The sequence below is a fragment of the Podarcis cretensis genome (genome assembly GCF_951804945.1).
Source record: "Podarcis cretensis genome assembly, chromosome: Z".
Taxonomy (NCBI): Eukaryota; Metazoa; Chordata; class Lepidosauria; order Squamata; family Lacertidae; genus Podarcis; species Podarcis cretensis.
This window is the reverse complement of record NC_137184.1, coordinates 39,174,166-39,191,985: the sequence shown is the minus strand read 5'-3', so window position 1 is coordinate 39,191,985 and position 17,820 is coordinate 39,174,166. Positions and strand designations below refer to the sequence as shown.

General features: G+C 42.8%; 1 protein-coding gene across 3 annotated transcripts in view; it reads left to right on the top strand.

Annotated features, from left to right (window-relative positions):
- GRIA3 (glutamate ionotropic receptor AMPA type subunit 3) overlaps positions 1 to 17,820 on the top strand; it is a 210,227-nt gene that overhangs the window by 44,502 nt on the left and 147,905 nt on the right. For all 3 annotated transcript variants that reach the window (XM_079962761.1, XM_079962759.1, XM_079962760.1), the window contains exon 3: positions 3,891 to 4,130. In XM_079962761.1, coding sequence (XP_079818887.1) covers positions 3,891 to 4,130 — 240 coding nt within the window. The remainder of the gene's footprint in view (positions 1 to 3,890; positions 4,131 to 17,820) is intronic.

Below are 17,820 nucleotides of genomic sequence, written 5' to 3'. Positions count from 1 at the left end.
GAGGAGGATGGAGATGAAAAATTAGTCAGCTCAGCCTGCCAATGGCTCTGTGTCCACCACTACAACCACCACTGTTTCCATCTGATGTCCAAAGAGCAAATGGTAGCAGCAAATGAATCTCTCTCTCTCTCTCTCTCTCTCTCTCTCTCTCTCTCTCTGGTATTCCACAGATAATGTTCTATCTCTGGTCATCACATACCTAAGCTCTTCAGGCTCTTGCACACTGGTAGAACACATAGCTTCCCATGGGGCATGATGCAGTCATAATTGCTGATCACTTACAATACGTCAGTGAGATTCATTCCTGCATAAATGTATACAGGAGTTGAGTCTTGCTGTGTCTTCCATGTTGAGGTATAGACTGTAAGTCCCTCAGGACAGGGAGCTGCTGTCTTTTGTTGGTTTATTTTAATAGCACAATAAATGTATTGGTGGTGGTGGTTGAGTAAATGCACTGTCATACTTGTTATAATTATTTATTATTAGCATGTTAACAACCGCTTTGGCCACACCTTCATGACCTCTTTGCCCTGCTGCCACATAGCCACTACCCCTTTAGATCCAAAGATCACTGCTTTGCATTCAGAAGGTGCTAGGTTCAATCCCTGGTTTCTGAGGTCAAAAGGAGCAGATAATGATAGGTTTAGTGCTCCTTGAGGGTTCTGCATTGCGGTGTAGAATTCAGTTCCATCTACTTTGCAAGTCCATTTCTGCAAATGGCTAACCACAGCATAGAAACGGGGGGCAGAAAAATATCCATGTTAGATAACCAGCATGCAGATCATTAGAGAGTCACTCTGTGTTTTGCTTCATGCAAGTGGAACTAAAGCATGCAAAATCAATGGGATCTGTAGGTACACTAGGGTTAAACAGTGGGATCAAATGCTGCCATGGTTATCCTACCCTAAAAATAGCCTTGTAAATGTGATGTCTTCAGTTTGTGCTGGGGTGTTTTTAGAATTCCACCAGATTCAGAAAGAGAGACAAGTCCACAAAGCACATTGTTATAGTGCAGTTCTCCAGCTTGGCAATTTGTACCCCAAAAATGCCTATACTAGGGTAATGCATGCATAAAAATGCATATATTTGCAAAAAAAAAAAAAAAAAAAAGCATACAAAAATGAATTAGGGAAACCTGCTTTGCAAAAAAAAGAGTATATTAGGCAAAAGTGTTGCAAAAATGTATATATTAGGAGAAATTCATACTGACATGCTGATAAATTTTCATAAGGATTTCAGAAACTGATGCTAAAATATGAAAACCTAAATTTAAAACTTGAGAAGCTGAGTGAAGTCAAAATTGACAGATTCACACGTTCCTAGGCTCAGACTACCTGGACCTATTCCTACCTCTTCCCATGTCATCCTTAGCAAATATTCCTCTCTGTTCCAGTACAAGCAACTGCAGCACAGAGGAGAGAGATCTTCTGTGCATTCTAAATAATGTACTGTCCTTCACTGCACTGTCAAAAGGACAATCCACTCTGCTGAGAAATTCCCTGTACTGGAAAGACTAAAATAAAATAAAAATGATTAGTGTCCTTAAAAAAAAATAATCCTCTGAAATAAATATTACAGTGTTAAGTGAATAAAAATGGAAAGCATTTCTAAGGAGCAATAATTATTAAGGAGATGAGCCTGTTGAGGCCAGAATTTATTTAAAGAATATTTTATTGCTGTTTGCTCCATCACGACTTACCAAAACTGCTTATTTAATAACCTGTTTATGAGCTTCCCGTTCTGACCACATGTCAAATGGAGATGAAAAATGCATTGATGCTGTTGGGCAGCGGGGAGAGGGGAGAGGGGAGGGAGGGTTTTACCTGAATTACATGGAAGTAGTAGGGAAGGGAAGCAGACAGAGAGTTGCTCCGCATTTTTCTTCATGCAAACAGCACTAAAGCATATGTAGAATTGATGGGAATTTTGTGTACAGTGCAAGGGAGAGATCAAATACCACAATGGTTATTCTGCCTTAAGAATAGCCTTGTAAATATGCCGTCTTTAGTACCTGCTGGCTTTTTCCCATGTTCTTCACGTTCTAAACTTAAAAGTCCATTTGCTTTTTATTTGCATGCATGCATTCTGATCAGCATCTAAGTAAGCCAGATGTGTTCCCTGCAGCAATCACAGTCTTCTATTTATGCAGTATATTATAAAACAACCATCTGAGAGAATCCTCTTCCTTACAGTTTGGTATGTATGCGTGGTAGATGAGGCCCAAATATTGTTGCCAGATCTAAAGAGGTTCGCAGTGCAATCCCATGCAGGTCTACTTAGAGGTAATTCCTGTTGAGTTAAAAGGGACGTATCCCTAGGTAGGTAAGGTTGTCTGGCTAGTTGAAGTTGGCAGTTCCAAACATTTGAAGGCCACCAGATTCAGGAAGGCTATTGTGTAAGACTGCACCTTAAGAAGAGAAACGGGGCCAGGAACAGGGTAGGCAACTCAAGCAGAAGAACCACTCACCCACAGTGCCTCCATGATTCAAGCTCAGCTTGCTTTTGCTCAGATCCATGGAGCTACCCAAGAGCTTCTTCCTACATGGGTCCATTGTTAGCAGCAAGACTTTTACTCTGCTGTGCACATTCAGAAACACCCCTCATTGTAGAATTATAAGACCATCAACCATTTCTACAAATAATTTTTGAGTGCTTCAACTGTAAATTCTCAGGACCAAGCCTGGACTCTTGGGCACACATAACATGCATTCTTACCATTGAGCTATTGCCATAGGGTGACAAAGAGCCATGGGTTGCAATAGTTGCAGATGATAGTGCTTACTCGCCTCTGACACATGAACACTCAAACGTTTCCCCCCACTCTATCTATCTATATGTTTATTTGTTTACAATGTTGAAAAATCCTCTTTCTTTCATATATGCTTTTAGCAAAAGATCTAACAGTTCTCTTCAGTCTTGGGGAAGAAGCAAATGTAGTATTCTATGTGCTTTTATATCTTCATTTCAGCTACTGAGGCTGCTCTTAACATTTTGTCCTTCATTTAAAGTGTGTTCTTTATTTCTTCAATGTGTCTGGTGGTGATCGACTCTTTATCCAAATGCACCTGCCCTTTTCTTAATATCCACATGCCCTTTTTGCTTTGTACTCATTCACAGTGTGTAACCACTCCAGAATAAAACCTCTTCTTACCAGTTTTATATTTTTGCATCTGTGTTTCATGAGGATGAGAAAAGATGTGTTTTAGTTTCTCTTTCCTAAGGTATTCTTTTGATTCTATGTCAATGAGCTATTGTGGATAATCTTTTTTCCCTTCTAAAATTATTTTAGCAGACTTCGGAGATTCTAAATATTATGATTTGTGGAAATAATGAATGCTCTGGGATCTGGTACTTGGGAATGCAGCATCGTATATTTACTGCAAAGGTTGTAGTCTCTATCCCTTGCAATTATTCCTCCATGAATCTTGGGCAGTTAAATATATCATTACTAGGAAATGGTTGGTTTCCAAGTACAATGAAGATTATAGCTGTAAAGGGTGTTTCAGATGGCACAAAACAGATTTTCAAAAACAGATGCATAGAATGAGGTCTTCATAGATATCAAATGTTAAGGGCTCATAAGTTCCAGTTGTCTGTTTTGAAACATAAAATTGTGGTGGTGTTGTTGTTGTTTTGCTTTTTTAAATGTAAAATTAGCAATAGAAGAATTCTAGTGAACCAAGTTTATGAGTCACTCCATTCTAAATCTGGATTTTCTTCTTGGCCTGAAAGCAAAGCAAACAGCAATCATCTTTGCAACTTGACTTGTTAGTGAAGATGATTGTGACTTGCTATATAAGCATCACTGAAACTTCTTCATGTTTCTCATGCACTATCATCCATCCTTGCCCATCCCTGATTTGTAACAGCTTTGTTCTTTTGTCTCTTAGTCTGTTCGCAGTTTTCCAGGGGAGTGTATGCCATCTTTGGATTCTACGACCAGATGTCGATGAACACGCTGACGTCTTTCTGTGGGGCGCTGCACACATCTTTCATCACTCCCAGTTTCCCAACTGATGCTGATGTGCAATTTGTCATTCAAATGCGCCCAGCTCTGAAGGGAGCCATCTTGAGCCTCCTGACTTACTACAACTGGGAGAAGTTCGTGTACCTCTATGACACAGAAAGAGGTAAGACAATCCCTTTGAACTCCCTGCACTTTCCTCTTTCTGCTCCTACACACAAGGTATTTTATCTAACATAATTTGTATACTGCTTAATCATCATGATAGCTACGCAGTTTCTTTCCTGGATCATCATCTGAGAGCTAGCATGGTATTGTGTTGTACTAGGATTCATATCCAGGGTTTTAATTCCCACCTGGCCATGAAGCTCACTGGGCAATCTTGGGACAATCATTGGCTCTCAGTCTAATCTACCTCACAGGTTTGTGTGGGGATTAAATGAGCCAGGGGAGAACACCATGTGCATCATGCTGAGCTCCCTGTAGAGAAAAGGGGGGTATAAATGCAATAAAGAATGCAATAAAGAATGCAAAGAATAAATAAATAACAGTTAGATATGTGTTGACAACAGGCAGCTCTGACCTAGGTTGCATCAGCATGCCAAAGGTTCTAAAGCTAACTCTCAGCTGTCAAAATAAGCCACCTTTGGGGCTGAGTATTCTTAGTCCTCTTCCTTAGTTCTCATTGTGGCTCTGTGATGTGGGGAGGTGAAACCTAGATGCTAGTACTTAAGATGCTAAATACAAGAAGCAGCATAAATGAAGTAATATTTATTTTTACTAAGCAAATATTAGCAAGGTCCAATAATAATAGCATTTTTAAAAAGCAGTGTGATTGAGCCATGGTTGCAGCCCATCACAATGTTATGCTAAGCCTGGTTCTCACAAATAGCAAATGAGGTAGTGACACTGTGTCTGGATTATACCACTTCAGGCTGCATAGCGAAGGGGCAGCTCATTTAACCGAATAATCCCAAGTACCAAAAGAGAAAAAGAAATAATCACAGAGAAACCTGTGCAAAGAACCTGGGATGTCAAGAGGGAGAGATGCTAGCTTCCCCTTCTTAGAAATCCAGCTGGAGTTTATATCTCTATGCTCTTCCTTATCTCAAACTAATTGCTTTCTGCACACAAAGGATGGGCAGAGCAGTACATTTTGGACCAGAGGTGCCCATTCAAAAGCCCATTCCATCCCATTTCTGCATTATTCAAGGAGATGGAATTGCTCCCCTATGAGGAAAGGTTACAGTTAGGGTTTTTTAGTTTAGAGAAAGGACTTGATGGAGGTGTATAGAATTATGCATATCATGAAGAAAGTGTTGGCAGAAGTGGGGAGAGTGCTGTGATGCTCAGGTTTTTCTGGCAGGCTTCCCATGGGCATCTGATTGGCCACTGTAAGAATCTGATGCTGGGCCAGATGAGGCTGTGGTCTGATCCAGCAGGGCTCTTCTCATGTTTTCTTTATGTAATGTATTTGTATGCATGTGGATACACACACACACACACACACACACACACACACACATATATACACACACACACACACACACACACACATACATACACACACATACATACAGTTTGTGTACTGTGTGTGTGTGTGTGTACTGTGCGTGCACGTGTGTGCATGTTGTTGGAGCAATAACAGTAAATTTAACTTTTGCAGAGTAGGCTAGGCTAGTTTCTACCTGTAGTCACATGCCCCTCTATATCCACCATCCAGGCAAACAAGAGGCAATATCAGAATTTAATGACATATTCCATCCAGGCAAAAACATTTGAGGAGAATGCAAAGCAGGGCTGGTGAGAAGTGTGCGGCCTGAGGAGAGTCACAAGACCACATTTTGCTCCGAGGCCTGAGATTTCCCATCCATGGTATATGGTAGGGAGCAGGGAGGAATAATCCTATCACTTGCTTTGTATGCACCTTTTAGTACAGTTTATATTAAATTTTGGGACGCGGGTGGAGCTGTGGGTTAAACCACAGAGCCTAGGACTTGCCGATCAGAAGGTCGGTGGTTTGAATGCAAGTAGATAAATAGATACCGCTCCGGCAGGAAGGTAAACGGCGTTTCCATGTGCTGCTCTGGTTCATCAGAAGCGGCTTAGCCATGCTGGCCACATGACCCAGAAGCTGTACGCCAGCTCCCTCGGCCAATAAAGTGAGATGAGCGCCGCAACCCCAGAGTCGGTCACAACTGAACCTAATGGTCAGGGGTCCCTTTACCTTTACCTATGTTAAATTTAGCAGAGCTCTTGAGGAACTAAAATACATCTCAAAGCCAGGTTCTCTAAAACAAATTGCAGAGATACACACACATACAAATGTAAAGTTCACTGCAGTGCTTTTCCCCAACCTTTTGCTAAAAATGAGGTGCTAGTATTCATATCTTGATAACAATGATTGAGAGAAAAGCAAGGGTACAGTATACCACTGGGCACCATCACAAACACAAAAATACTGCTCTTATCTAATCCAAGACAGTATGGTGAACTCCAAAATTAGTTGCTGCTTGGAAACCGCAGGCTAGGTATTCAAATAGCTTTGACTACCCACAGATTTCAGATAGGGAGAAAACTGGCTTGGAGCTTCTCCGCCTTTTCTTTTAGCTGGGGAAGAGAACTTGGTCTGATTTTGTAAATATCTATAAAAATATAATTGCCTTACAGTTTCACCAAAAAAAGCAAAGACAGTTTGTGTTTTGGGCAGATACAACCACAGTCAGAACATCTGTTTCATCTTTTTTGTGCTGTTAATGCCCTGTGAGGATATCTTTCCCAGACTAAGAAATTAAAGAAGTGTTGTAATTATTGCCCGAGGTCTTTAAATCCATAAAATGTAATAGAGATGCTTAGGCCCCAATACACACACACACATTCATATGCACAGCTCAGTTGCTAGCAGTTGTTTGGGAAGCGTGCCCTGATTCACTTTGTAATATAGGCCTATTAGCACATCCTCATGCACAGGTGGATGGTGGTTGTCATGGCTCACAGGTAATGCACATGCTTTCTATGCAAGTGGTTCCAGGTTCAATCTCCAGGAAAACATCTGTTAAAAGATTTGGGTGGTAGGTGATGGGAAAAGCCTCTGCCTTAGACTCAGAAGAATCACTGTCACAGTACACAAAACTGGGGTAGATCTGATATAAGACAACTTCCTATTTTCCTAGTGGTGTGTATTTTAATTGACCTGTAGCTGTAGACCTGTAGACCGGCTACACCAGAGGGTATGCTGTCATCTAAAACTGTACTCTCTCAGGCAAGGAAGGCAGAAATATTGCTCCACCTAAACTTGACTTTGCTACTAGGGTATGCCAGTGGCAGAATAGAGGGAGCTACGTACATTCTTGCTCCATGGTTGATGAATGACCAAAGGATGCCGCAATGGACCCCCAACCCATGCAAACCTCTTTGTCTCTACCATGTCCCACCTTGAAAATGCCCTTGCACAGTGTAACTTTTGCAGAAGGTCCACAGCTCAGTGGCAGAGCACATCTTCTGCATGCAGAAAGTCCCAGTTGTGACCACTGGTATCTAGGGTTGCCACCTTTGGTCGGGCAAAAAAGGGAAAGGTCAGACAAAATAAAGGACAGGTTGGGGGGGGACTGGGAGGGGCACACACATTCTCATGACACCCAATCCCTGCCTCCTGGCTTCCTCACCACCCTGGTCCCACTCTTCCCCTCGACTCATGTAGACGGACAGGGTCCAAGGGTAGATAGCCAGCTCTGATAGGCAACTTGAGCTGCAGCTCCTAACTCTCTCTTTTGCTGGCATTGGAAGGTACTCGAGTGGGAAGGAGGAGGAGGGATGAGGGAGGAGAAGTCAGGTCAGGGGGGGGCAAGCAGTGGCAGACACACACCATGCTAGACCAATGGGCAGCAGCTGGCTGAGGAGGAGAACCAGTGAGAGGGAAGGAAGGAGGAGCGAGGGAGGGGGAGAAGGTCACTCCTTACCCCTTCTCTCTTGTGCTGGACCAGGCTCCTCATCAGCTGCACCAACAGCGATGCAACCACCATTTTGGGCCAGCCGAGCTCAAATATAGGGGGGAAAGATATCCCATTTTAAATCCAAATGGGACAGGGGACACTTTTGTTAAAAAGCATGGTGATCCCATTTTTCTAGGGACAAGGTGGCAACCCTACGGGTATCCCCAGTTACAAGGTTCAGGTAATGGGCAATGTCTCTGCCAGAGACTCCAGCATGGTATGGTAAGTCAAGAATAGATAGTGCTAAGTTAAATGGAGATATAGTTTGTACTGGTATAAAGGGTTCTGTGTTCCACTCATTCAAATATGTATCTCTGGTTCTGGTACCCAGGTCCTTCTGCTAGTGATGCCTAGGATAATGTCTCCATGAAATCTCAAAGCCTGTAGAATCGGCTGGGCATGGTATGAGAGGGGTATCAGCTCAGGTCTTTCTGTTGAGCAATCTAAACTGGCCCACCCAGAACTCTTGGCTCCCCATGAGAGATTTGAGAACACAGAGGGTGCGATCTAAGGCTGCTCAAGTCCCGGAACTGAAGAGCATCAGCTTAGTGGATGTTTGTTCTAAGACCATGTGGAAGTCAGTAGAATTTCCAAGGGTTTTTTGTTTTGGGTTGTTTTGGCTTGGTGTTTTGTTTTGTTTTTTAACTTTCCATCTACTTTTATCATTTCTGGGGGAAACCAGAACAGGCTGGAGTTGCAGGACAAGTGCATTAGCTTTTGGAGCAGGAGACCCTAAATCCCATCTTCTTGAGAGTTGTAATTGTATTTGACAGCATCTGAAACATTTGGCAGTTTGGGTAGCCTGCCTAATCTATTGTGATGGGTCTTCAAATAAGGGAGCATCGCAAGAGCCTCCCCAGTAATTGTGGTGAGTGATTGCTTGTATCAGATGGTTCAGTAAAAGACCTCATATACGTCACTGCCAAAATCCCACTGAAAATTGGGGAGGGCAGGCAAGGAGAGGAATCTGGAACTGTCATACTTTTTAATAATTTGTTCTGTCAAATCTTTGCTTGCTCGGGGCACTACTGGGAGACGGTACTGAGCAATTTTCTGTCGGTTCTTGAAATACATTATCATTTAAATACAATCTCTCTCTCAGTGTGTAAACATTATTAGCTTACAATGCTGTTGTTAGAATGGGCTGATCGGTGAGAAATCGCAGGCTGTTGAGCTGTTTCCTCCTTGGTTTGACTACTGAGTTGCTGGGAAAGACAGATAGAAAGCATTAAACTCTGGATTTACCAGTGGAATGGCAAGTAGCATATTACAGGTGTTTGCAAAATAGAATGTGTTTTTGTAGAGGGGTATATTATATTGTAAGCTCCTTGGAAGGCAGGGACTTATTTTGCTCATGTTCTGTAAAGAGTTCCAGCACTGTAATCTAAGTCCTTAACACTGTGTCACACTTTGGGGTGATCAAAATTCGAAACACAGGATGCAAACTTGATTTCAGCATGGCTAGGATCACTAAGGATGAAGAACAAGCTTAAACCCTCTGCTGTAACTGAGTCCATAGGATATACCCAGGTTTAGTTGCATCCAGAGTGGATCCACTGGAGATACTGCTACTTAAAACTGAGTTATGGTTTCAGTGGGTCTACTCTAGGCATTATAAGGTCTCACTCCAACTCTTTATTTTCTCCCTTTAATGAATATTGACTATATATACATATATCATGGGGGGGGGGACACATAGTGTTGCCTTAAGAAGACAAAAAGATATCTGTTTGGGCAATAGCCTTCCCCTGCAATTGCTCTGTATCTGCTGCCCTGCAGGACATCTTCGAAATGAGATAAGGTTAAGGAGTAAATCCTATACAAATCTGGAGTAGAATCCCAAAGATGGTTGGAGGCACCTTGTATGCCTCCTTCTACCAGCTCCTGCAGCCCAGCTGATGTAAAACATTTTGTTCTGCTTTCCTTTGGACCACATCAGCAGGCCCAATGTGTCAGCAAGTGTCTTATTGTCTGGGCAACCCAGGGCCTCCATGCACACTGCCCAAGCTTGCACCCCAGGGAGGTCACTTCAGTGCTGTTAACACAGCATTTGCTCTCCAGCAACAGGTATTCAATGGAATATTTCAGGTATTAGGAATGTGACACTCCAGCCTCTATATCTGGTCCTGTCTGGAAAGGAATGCAGTCCTCAGACTGAAAAGGGGTTACCTGCTTCAGGTATATCGGCATCAAAGATGGAGGTTCCACTTGATCATGATGACTAAATGCTGTTGTATGCAGAAGGCTCCAGGTTTCCACCTAAAGTAGCAGCAAGTGATGAGAAAGGCTTCTGCCTAAGACCCTAAGGAGTTCTTGCTACTGAGAGTGAGAGTCCTTCATTTGAAGGGTTGTTCAGTCATACTCCAGTTTAAAGTTAAAGAGCCCTAAGAAGGGTGAATAAGTGCCTTGAACTTATGTGTCAGCAATTAACACCTGGGCAATAGCCTAAGCTGGCAGACAGGATGCTTAGCTATAGTGGGAAAGACTGTCACATTCTGTTTAAGCTCTTTCTGTATTGGCACCAAGACATTCAACGTGGAATTCAATGTAGCACTAAGGAGATAGTTCCCACAGAGAAAGCATTTTCTCCCTCTGATCTGGGAAATCCCCAAACACTCCAGAGCAAATCTGGGGGATGTGTGGGGAGAACCCCACTGTACCAATGAGAGTCCTTTCACTGGTTTCTGCTAGCGGAATAAGGTAGTTTAACCTGGTCCATAAATTAGTGTGCACACATAAATGAAAATATGGCTCCTTTTTTCTGACAATGATTTGGGACCACCTACATATCAGAGTAGATAATTCTGGTCTAGATGGGCAGATACCCTCTTCTAAGACAGCTTCTCATATGTGAAGAGCAAGCTGTGAAGAACTACATGCAAAAACCCATGCTTCAGTATAGCATCTGATTTGCATGCAGAAGGTCTTAGGTTCAATTCCCAGTATCTCCAGGTAGGACTGGGAAAGTCCTCTGTCTGAAGTTCTGGAGAACCACCACCAGTCAGTGACATAGCTGTTAACATTTCCCTTTTTTTAAGGGAAATTCCCTCATTCCAAATAGGATTCCTCACAAGAAAAGGGAAAAGTTGACAGCTATGGTCAGTGCACATAATACTGAGATAGATGGGTCAAAACTCAGACTTAGTATAAGATAGCTACCTATGTTCCTATTCAAATGAGAGTAACAGTCAGCTGAGAACAAATAAAGATGCAATAATATTATCCATACTATCTTTACATATTCTCATCTAAACAGGTAGAGAATCAGACCTTAAAGGCCTAATCTTGACTCTACAAACTAAGGGGGTGGGAGGGATTTAAATCAGCAATTATTGTTTTCTTACTTCATTGCTAAGTAGACTACAGGGTAAAACACCATGGTGGGAAATCTATTAATTTGATGTACAGAACAGCCATGTTGAGAGTCATGTTTAAATGCAATAACAAAATGAATGGTTTTTTTCATGGTTCTTGGGGGGCTGCTAAGTTGGTATTTATCCTAAACAATGATGGGGAGTTTGTGCTGCTTTCATAATCATACCTCTTTCACAAATAAAAGGCAAAACTTCCTAGACTTATAGCCAAATAATTTATTACCATCATGCAATGGAACACCATCCATGGAGGCAAGGAGATGTCATACATTGAAAAAATATTTCCTGAAGATCTAAAGCAGGTATTTCACCACCACTTTTAACAAGTCTTGTGTTTAGTTTTGGTCAGTTTTAGTAATATGCATACATTTATTTATTTTTCATTATAAAATAAACACAATAAACATCACAACAAATAAATAAAATAAATAAAATAAAAATACAACAAATAAAAACGGATAAAACAGTTCTCAAATGAACTCAACCTTATAGAGGAGCCTATAAGCCACTGAGCAGAAAGTGTGGTCCTGGTTTGCTAGTCATGGATTCCCCCAAAGGATCCTGGGAACTGTAGTTTGTTAAGAGTGCTGAGAGTTCAGAAAAGACTCCTATTCCGCACTCAGAGGTGCAGTTTCCATAGTGGTTTAGCAATCAATCCCTCTACCCAAGGAATGCTGGGAATTTAGCTCTGTAAGGGAAATAGGGGCCTCCTAACAAATAGCAGGTGGGACGCGGGTGGCGCTGATCAGAAGGTTGGTGGTTCAAATCCCCACGATGGGGTGAGCTCCCATTGCTCAGTCCCTGCTCCTGCCAACTTAGCAGTTCGAAAGCATGTCAAGTGCAAGTAGATAAATAGGTACTGCTCCGGCGGGAAGGTAAACGGCATTTCCGTGCACTGCTCTGGTTTACCAGAAGTGGCTTTGTCATGCTGGCCACCTGACCCGGAAGCTGTATGCTGGCTCCCTCGATCAATAAAGCGAGATGAGTGCCACAACCCCAGAGTCAGCCACGACTGGACCTAATGGTCATGGGTCCCTTAACAAATAGCAGAACTCTTAACAAACTCAAGTTCCTAGGATTCTTTGGGAGCGGTATAATGTTACTGCCTTAACTGTGTAGTGCAGATAGGACCTTCATCTGGTGGTTCACAGACTCTGGAGACCTTGCCTACTTCATCCTTCTAAGACCTCCCAAGCACATTTTGAGCATGAGACAAGCATTGTGTGTTATGAGATAGGAGATAGGTGCAGAGCTCTTCAGCTTAGCACAGAAAAACGGGGATGGGCTATGAACAAAAGATAAAATTTAGAAACAATGTCTAAAATTCTCCAAAGCTTCTCATGCACTGATCAATATCACCAAGATTAATAAGGAAAGCAAACAGAATTATTTAGAGCATAAAGAGAGGCAGCACTGAATGCAAGATCTGCATGGAAGGCAATTCCAATGCGCGGCCATTTGAGAGTTGCAGACATGCCATGTGTAGGCGCTTGTTTTAATACATCCTATTTAAATATTAACCAGATCATAAATATGCATGCTTGAGCTACTCTCACAGAACAGGATAAAGCATGTTTAATTTTCATGGTATGTGTAGATATGTAAATAATTTAAGGGAAAGATACTTTGTTCACTGAATTTTTGGAATGCATCTGTGGACCAATTCTAGCAACAAACATGCATGCAGATGAAATGATGGTTCCCCTCACCCTCCTCTACTTGGTTCTACCCCTGACCTCAACCTCCACCATCAGCACTATTTAGGGATATTTGTTATGTCCCTGTAGTAAATATATAACCCATTTTCTCTCCATTTCTCTCCTTGATTTATTTTATCACCACCTCTCAAGTGTGTGTGTGTGTAAAATATTCTCATTCTGACTTTCTTGTGGACAATGTAATTATATATATAATTACATCAAGAAGGCTGATCGCCGAAGAATTGATGCTTTTGAATTATGGTGCTGGAGGAGACTCTTGAGAGTCCCATGGACTGCAAGAAGATCAAACGTATTCATTCTTAAGGAAATCAGCCCTGAGTGCTCACTGGAAGGACAGATCGTGAAGCTGAGGCTCCAATACTTTGGCCACCTCATGAGAAAGGAAGACTCCCTGGAAAAGACCCTGATGTTGGGAAAGATGGAGGGCACAAGGAGAAAGGGACGACAGAGGACGAGATGGTTGGACAGTGTTCTTGAAGCTACAAACATGAGTCTGACCAAACTGCGGGAGGCAGTGGAAGACAGGAGTGTCTGGCATGCTCTGGTCCATGGGGGTCACGAAGAGTCAGACACGACTAAACGCCAAAACAACAACAACAACATATATATATATATATATATTCACTATGTCAAATATACAGTGGTACCTCTGGTTGCGAACAGGATCCATTCCGGAGCCCCGTTCACAACCTGAAAAGAACGCAACCCACATCTGCGCGTCTGCGCACGGGCGGGTTGCAATTCGCCGCATCTGCGCATGCGCGCGATGTCATTTTGCGTGTCTGCACATGCTCGAACGGCAAAACCGGAAGTAATCCTTTACAGTACTTCCAGGTCACCGTGGGATGCAACCTGAAAACGCACAACCTGAAGCAAATGTAACATGAGGTATGACTGTATATAAATGAGAAATAAAACACAAAACCATACAATACTGTAAATAAATTAAATAGAAATGTTAAAGACAAACATCAATTAACCATTGTTGAAGGATATGTTCTTAAGTGGCCTGGTGAAACAGAAAAGTTTTCGGCAGGAATTTAAAAGTTGGCCCCAAAGGCACCTGCTGAATCTCTATTGGCAGAGTATTCCATGGGATGAGGTCAATGAAACTGAAGATTTGGTTTCTTGTTTGGTCTCTGAGCACAGTAACTTGGGTAATGACTGACAATGCTCCTGCAGATGATCTCAGTGACTGAGCTGGGATATAAGGGTTCAGGCAAACCCTGAGGTACTCTATTGCAGTGAACACACTTACAATCACAAATCAAGGATAAACTGGGCAGCACACCCAGTATCTAGTGTTATATATATATATATACACATACATATATATATATATATATATATATATATATATATATATAGTATGTATGTATATATGGGGACGTGGGTGGCGCTGTGGGTTAAACCACAGAGCCTAGGACTTGCCGATCAGAAAGTCGGCAGTTCGAATTCCCGCGACGGGGTGAACTACCATTGCTCAGTCCCTGCTCCTGCCAACCTAGCAGTTCAAAAGCACATCAAAGTGCAAGTAGATAAATAGGTACCGCTCCAGTGGGAAGGTAAACGGCGTTTCCGTGCACTGCTCTGGTTCGCCAGAAGCGGCTTAGTCATGCTGGCCACATGACCCGGAAGCTGTACGCCGGCTCCCTTGGCCAATAAAGCCAGATGAGCGCCGCAACCCCAGAGTCGGTCACAACTGGACCTAAGGATCAGGGGTCCCTTTACCTTTACACACACACACACACACACACACACACACACACACACATATATATATAGTCTAATACAGGGGTGTCAAACTCAAATTCATCAGGGGGCCACATCAGCAGTTTGGTCACCCTCAAAGGGCCGGTTGTATCTGTAGGACTATGTAAAATGGAGGTTTCCTGTGTAGAACGGCCAGGGCAGACGTTCTCTGGCTTGTAGGCTGCTGCGCATGCGGTGAAGAGGTGGCTTTCTTGTGTAAAAAAAAAAAAGCGAGAATGAAAGGTGAAGGCTGGCGGCCGGTGACGGCTACACGGGCCACATGACAAGGTCTGGCGGGCCGGATTCGGCCCGCGGGCCTTGTGTTTGACACCCGTGGTCTAATAGATATAAACGGCAGAACTTACCTTTCACATGATCTGACTCCTCTCCCACAATACCCGTTTTTGTTCTCTTCCATGTTGCCATCTGCAAAAGACATGTTTATGTCAATTCGTGTTTCAGTTTATGTGCATGTTTATGTTTTTGTTTTCTTACATTATCTGTACATAGTCAGTACTTAATTGAAAACATCAGCAAACAAAAAAACACACACACACAAACATAAAACACAAAATCATCAAAATTGGAAAAATAACAGGTTCACACGGGGGATAGCACCCAAATAAGACTCTTGCCTCCAGCAACACAACAAATGCAAAATTCACCGTTGTCACAGAACTCTCCATTTGGCTCACTCAGTCATCTTCCCCCAACCATGCCTACCTGCCCATCTGTTCTCATAAGTGATGTCAGGTAGACAGAACTGGAAACTGCATCTGGAAAATCAGGTTTGAACTCTCCACATATCAGCGGATGGGCAGAGAAGTTCATTCTTGCTTGGTTAGGGTTCACAAGTTTCTTCCCCACAGGGAACCTGCTGGTACACCTGAATCCTGCAGAAACCAGGATCAAACTCCCTGTATGTCAGCTGATATGTGGGGAGTTCAATCCTGCTTGTTCACTATTTTCCCCTATCTCCACAGGTCAATTTTAACAAGTGGGCAGGACCACTCACCTCATGTCATTATGATTTCAGATGATTGGCTGGTGGTCCCACCTACCTGTCCATTTTGGCCCACATGTTGGGGAGATAAATGTCTGTCCCACTGGGCCAAAAATGTTTCCACACCTGACTATACAGAAGTATGCACACCCCTCTCTCCCTCTCTCTCCAGACAAACAAAAGGCATCCGCTGAGTTCAAGGGCAAATTCTAAGCAGGCAAAAACACTCATGCAAGGCCAGTGAGGGAGATGATCTGGAAAAAGTTCCAAGGAGTAGATAGAGAAGCTCGGGGGGGCGGGGCTCATTTGTCCCCTAGGCCCCCTACCACTTCAGAAGACTCCCTCCCCCAAGTTTGAAAAATTCTGTCTGAGAACGCCACTGAACTCCACTCCTCTTCTCATTCGCTGCTGAGGCCTCAGGGAAGACATATTTCAAGGCCTCTGTGCGACTGCCATTCATAACTGCTGTAAAATAGGCCGAGTTCCCCATGAAACTGTTCTCAAGTTCCTCCTATTCTTCCTCCATTAAAAAAATAACAGTGCGGAGATGAATTCTTAGGGCTGCTATGTATAAACATTTCCACAGCTTCTCCTTTTCATATATCAAGGTGAAGGAAGAGCAGATAAAACTGCAGGTGCTTCATTTAGTATTGCCAAGTATAAGACTTGCTACAGTAAAGATGGAACAGACAGGGGCTGATTAATTCTGCCATTCTTTCTATTATTTAGATGCCTAGAGCAATATATTGCATCCGAAGTGCACATCTGACATTAATCATGGCAGAAGCCCCAGTTGACTTCCGTAGAGCTACTCATCTGCTTAAATTTTAAGAGAAGGATTGATCCCCTTTACCACGCTCTTCAATGAAATATTTGGTGTTGCAGCATTAGACAAATTACTTGTGAGGTCTAATCCAACTTGCCAGTAGTGTGCTGGCCATTTCCTGACTCCTGCTCTCGAAACCCCAGGCACTCAAATTATAGAAGTGAGGTCCTGCAACATAATGTTGCAGACCTTTAGTCCATCAAGCTCAGAACTGTCTACACTGGCTGGCAGTGTGTCTCTCGGGTTTCAGACAGGGGACATTCCTGACCCAACCTGGATACTCCAGGAATTGAACTTGGGACCTTCTGCATGCTAGGCAGATGCTGTACCACTGGGCTATATAGCCTTCCTGGCTTCTGTTGAGAGTTCAAATCACTCCATTCTCTTACCAGCACCTAAACCTTCACTCAGCATTCTGTGCTCACTGTGGCTGCTCATTCCTCATTTTGGTTCCCCCTCCCTGTCTCTGTGTGTGCACAAATGTAATTTCTTGGATTTCATTTATTTTTTGGGGCAACTCCCATTTATTTACTGAATTTCTATTCTACCCCTTCCTCCAAATTCTGCAAAGCAATGCAAACATTGTGGTCTTCTTCTTTTTTAAGCATTTTAAAGCATCAAATAAATGTGTTAATTGTACAGGCAGCATAGGACGCTGGCAAGGAGATTTATAAAACATGAAAGGAGACTGGTGTATTTGGTCTCCTCAGAAGACAGTAGTAGCTACTGTTACACATTTAGGGCTCACATTAGTGTTTACAGCCCTCAACAACTTACTTCCCCCTATATCTGAGATTATCTCCATCCTTAACAACTGGCTTGGGTGTTAAGATGTATAGACTCGTGGTACTTCCTCCATCCTCAAAAGTGTGGGGTATGGTGACCCGGGAGAGGGCATTCTCTGGAGCAGCCCCTACATTGTGGAACTCCCTCCCCACAGAGGTCTGTTTAGCATCTTCCACTATACAAGTTTTTGCTCTATGCTGCGGATACACTTCTTTACCTTGGCCCTTGGCAATTAAGGTATTTTGCTTTGCAAGTACAACCCTATTTGCTGAATTTATATTGTTTTGTCCCACATGGAATGGTTTTATGTGTTTTCTAATTGTTATGATTTTAGCTGTTTTTATAACTGCATTTTCTGTGAGAGGCGTGAGTGAGAAAACTTATAAATAAATAGTAAGCCCA